The sequence below is a fragment of the Archocentrus centrarchus genome, chromosome 5 (genome assembly GCF_007364275.1).
Source record: "Archocentrus centrarchus isolate MPI-CPG fArcCen1 chromosome 5, fArcCen1, whole genome shotgun sequence".
Lineage (NCBI taxonomy): Eukaryota > Metazoa > Chordata > Actinopteri > Cichliformes > Cichlidae > Archocentrus > Archocentrus centrarchus.
This window is the reverse complement of record NC_044350.1, coordinates 22154027-22158815: the sequence shown is the minus strand read 5'-3', so window position 1 is coordinate 22158815 and position 4789 is coordinate 22154027. Positions and strand designations below refer to the sequence as shown.

Sequence of the window (4789 nt, the reverse complement as noted above, 5' to 3'; positions counted from 1 at the left end):
ACACACTTGGCATCCATCTGTTTATATGTAAAACACACACACCCACACACACTTGAAAGAGACTTAAAACATTGTTGCTGAACTCTGCAGCTTTACATGGACAGATGCCCGTCTGCACCGGCAGCTGATCACTGTTCTGAAGGGACCGGTTGTCGACTCATTTGACAGGGAGTTCAGGACCCTGTATGGTAATTCATTCCCAGTCCCTACTGCTGTTAGTCATGTGAACTGCTACCATCACCAAAAAGACATTTCAGCTCATAGACTCCAGAAAAAGACCTCTGTGGGTCCCGAGATTACCGACCCTCCATCCCCAACTGCTGATTCCCCTCTGGACTGGGAAGTACTGGGTTTTTTTCCAGAAGACACCAGTTTGCCAGCCAGTTCTCTTTGTTTCCATGAGGAAATTGGGATGCAAGAGATGCCACTACAGAACAGCATGCTTGCTAAAAATACGGCTTTTATGGATGGATTCACTAACAACCAGAACCATTCTGTGGATGAAAGAAGGTATTGTTAACTAAACCAGCCTCAACACCATTACTGAGTCCTAGAATAAATATATCAGGATACAGCAGACACATTTAAAATTCTCATGGCTAAAATCTTTGTTGCGGCCCTTAACCAAAACTTTAGTTGGTTTTCATGCTTCATCTTTTACTGAACCTTATATTACAGATTTTTAATCCTTATCCTTATCCTTTCGTATGATTCTTGGAATAATTTCCAGAATGGGAAACAGCATATTTTCAATATTTTGTGCTACAGGATGTTTTTAAAAACATTTATATTTGACAGGTTATATGAGAACCTCTCTCCAGTGCCAAACGAAGTTGTAGAAAAATCACCAGTTTTCTTGTGAGTGTTATTAAAAGCTATGCTATGATTAAAGCTATTAGCTGTCTATGTTCTTTTCATGCTGATATTTTACACAAACTTTTGGGACTGTGATTATTTTCATAGGAACACAGAACCTTTGTCAGTGGAGCCAGCTACTTCAGAGAGAACAAAAAGGTAAGATTTACAAGACACTGAAAAAAAATATTTATGCTATTTTTAGGATGTTGTTACAGATTTTTGTTTTTGACAGGATCAAAGAAAACCTCTCTTCAATGGCAAACAAAGTTGTAGATAATTCAACAACTTTCCAGTGAGTCTTATTACAACCTATGTTATGATTAAGATTATTAGTTGATGTTTCCGTGCTGATCACTTACACAAACATTTGGACTCCTGATTATTTTCACAGGAACACAGAACCTTTGTCAGTGGAGAAAGCTACTTCAGAGAGAACAAAAAGGTAAGATCAAGAAAACATACAGAAAAATAATTACTTTTAAAATGTCATTTCCATATATATGAACATGATAGATAGATAGATAGATAGATAGATAGCTAGATAGATAGATAGATAGATAGATAGATAGATAGATAGATAGATAGATAGATAGATAGATAGATAGATAGATTAGAATATTTACAGATGTTTTGTATTTGACAGAATCAAAGAAAACCTCTCTCCAGTGCCAAATGAAGTTGTAGAAAAATCGACAATTTTCAGGTGAGTGTTATTAAAAGCTATGTTATGATTAAGACTGTTAGCTGTCTGTGTTCTTTCCATGCTGATTATTTACACAGACATTCTTGATTATTTTCAAAGGAACACCCAAACTTTGTCAGTGGAGCCAGCTACGTCAGAGAGAACAAAAAGGTAAGATCATCAAGGCACAGGGAACTATCACGGTTAGCTGTGTGGTGGGCAGGAGATGGACCCACGATGCAGGACTCAGAAACAGAACTCAATGTCAGCTTTATTGCCGAGAACAGGATTTACTAAGCTGGACGGGGCCAGCAGCACAAACTAGAACACGGCTCAAAAACTGGATTCCACAGGAGAGCACACAGTGGGCAGGCAGCCACAGACAACAATGCAACAAGGAACAAAGGGAAAAGCAAACAAGATATATTCAGGGAATAATGAGGGAACAGGCAGCAGGTGGGGAGCACAGCTGCGGGTAATCCCAAAGACAAGACAAAGAATAAAACTAAACACAGAGAACAAGAGACAAAGACTGACAAAGTCAAACAGGAAACATTTAACAGAGTCACAGACTTGGCGAAAGCTGAGGGGAGGCAGGAACAAATGAAGATACAAATACACAGAGATCCAGACAGGACATCTGAACAGGATACAGACAGATAATAACTCAACTGGAAAGCCAGGGTAAAAACTTCAGAACAGACAAAATCATAATAAAGAACTCAAACCCATGACAGGGAACAATATTTACATTATTTTCAAAATGTCATCTATACATACATATGCACATATTAGTATTTTCTACAGATGTGTTTGTATTTGACAGGATCAAAGAAAACCTCTCTCCCGTGCCAAATGAAGTTGTAGAAAAATCGACAATTTTCAGGTGAGTGTTATTAAAAGTTATGTTATGGTTAAGACTTTTAGCTGTCTCTGTTCTTTTCATGCTGATTATTTACACAAACATTTGGAATCTTGATTATTTTCACAGGAACACAGAGACTTTGTCAGAGGAGCCAGCCACTTCAGAGAGAACAAAAAGGTAAGATCATCAAATGTGTATACTATTTTTAAAATGGCATGTCTAATTATATTATATTAATATATTATATATATTACCTGTCTAAGCTTTTCATCCATGCTAAGGTTTTATACACAAGCATTTATATATATATATATATATATATATATATATACAATGTCATATATTATATATATAATCACGTATTGGTTATTTATTTTGTAATTACTGATGATTGCATTGTGTGTGTGTGTGTGTGTGTGTGTGTGTGTGTGTGTGTGTGTGTGTGTGTGTGTGTGTGTGTGTGTGTGTTGTCCTTACATTGTTTTTTAAAATTACATTTCTGTTCTTTTATATTCAAATGGACTAAAATGTCTGAAATAACATTTCTCATTTTTAATTCCTGCAGGATGGACCACCACCCCATAGAGAGGAGCAAATTGTTACATGGCAAAAGTACAAACAGAACTGGCAATAAAGCAAAAGCACCAACACACAGACGTGACTCTCTTAAGACAAGAGAGCCTCCTACTGCAGAAGAGGACAGTAGAACAGATCATGTCATGCCAAAAGTGGAGAACAAGCCATCTTCTAGAGTGAGTAACGGGCTTTTTGTTTTCAAAACTCTCAAGATCACCTTGATATCAAACTTCTGGCAAAACTGAGATACATTTCTCTCCTGTCAGATGCCAATAATCTTGAGTGTGCAGAGAACTGAGAGCTACAGCTCTCTGAGTGACATCCTGAAGAATATTTCACGGACCAGTTCAGGACTGTTTAAGAGAGACTCAAATACTATACATGCCCAGTCCATGTGGGATCTGAGCCAGCAAAGCACAGCTACAAGTCATGATAAGACAGAAGTCCCAGTGCCGAGGTATTCCAGGACCAGTGTAAGTGTTTAGATTTGGTGTATTTCTCACAATTTACAGAGATATTTAATGCATATAAGTAATTATAAAGGGTTGTTTCACCCAAATTACGTGTTACAATGTAAAACTTCATCAGTGGCAGAAGAAATAATTTGTTTAATATATAACAGTATGCATCCCTTTTGCCTGTTCATAGTGCCATATTATACCAAAAGAGCATTTCTCAGACTGTAGATGTAGTTGTGGTTCCCAGAGTTTCTTAAGTAAAGTGAGAGGCAGTTCCTTCAGCTATCAGGCCCCTGGTATATGGGACCAGCTCCCAGTTTGGATTCGGGACACAGACACCCTCTCTGCTCTATAGATTAGACTGAAAACTTTCCTTTTTGATGCATTTCTGCTCCGCTCACCTCTTTCACTCCACAGGTTTTTATACCACCGCTGCAGGCCATTAAAGTTTCTCATCCCTCTCCCTTACTCTGTGTTCTCCTTTTTCCTTCCCTTCAACCCCAGCTGGTCCTGGCAGAGCTCTGCCCCTCACTGAGACAACAAGGTGCTTTATTATTTACAAAATAAAGCACCTTGTTGTTGTGATTTGGGGCTATATAAATAAATTGAACTGCAACTTCCAGTGGTTTTTGTATTAAAAGCCATCATCTTGAAATTGGTAATAAGCAACACTGAAACATACTGAAACATCTGTATTGAGGTTTTTATCGCTGTAATAATTACCCCCAGGTTGGGAAACACTGTAGCATTAATTTTCAATTAATTGATCTGTGACAAGTCAGTAATTGCTGCTCATACTTTATTTTGTCAATCTGTTTCCTTGACAGTTTTACACAGATCCAATGACACCCGCTCTTGCTCTGATGGAAAAGAGGAATGATAAGGTGAAGGCGACATTAATGCCCAAAGAGAGGCCTCGCAGCTACAGTCATCTCACTGTGGACTGGAGGAAGCCACTGTTTAAAAAGGATGGAGGAACAAGAGAAAAACATTAGTGATATTTTGTGGCATGTTCTGTCACAAAGCAAAGGCACCCGCCAGCAGTGGATGGTTATGACATTTGCAGTGTTAATTACTTAAACTGTAAGCCAAAACAGACAGTGACTCCAATGAAAAGCATTATTAACGGGTACAGTGTGCACATGTTTTAGCTTTCCCACTAAATCTGATCACAGGTAAGATGTTTTACATGTGCAGTGACTTATTAACATGTAAAATATATTATTGCTGTTCACCATTAAAAGATGTCAACTGTGTTATTTGCTAAATGTCTGTTTTGATTAAAATGTCTATAAAAGCTGATTTTACTGAGCCCCCAATCATATGCACTCACCGCCACTTCATTAGTTA

At 37.9% G+C, this 4789-nt stretch overlaps 1 protein-coding gene across 1 annotated transcript; it reads left to right on the top strand.

The window, feature by feature from the left end:
- Positions 1-377: 377 nt before the first annotated feature.
- LOC115779953 (uncharacterized) lies at positions 378-4614 on the top strand. The gene is made up of 12 exons (XM_030728860.1): positions 378-510; positions 799-858; positions 964-1014; positions 1091-1150; positions 1250-1300; positions 1502-1561; positions 1661-1711; positions 2367-2426; positions 2532-2582; positions 2971-3157; positions 3248-3454; positions 4267-4614. The coding sequence occupies exons 1-12, from the start codon at positions 413-415 to the stop codon at positions 4432-4434; spliced, it is 1104 nt and encodes a 367-aa protein (XP_030584720.1). The 5' UTR covers positions 378-412; the 3' UTR covers positions 4435-4614.
- The last annotated feature ends 175 nt before the right edge of the window (positions 4615-4789 follow it).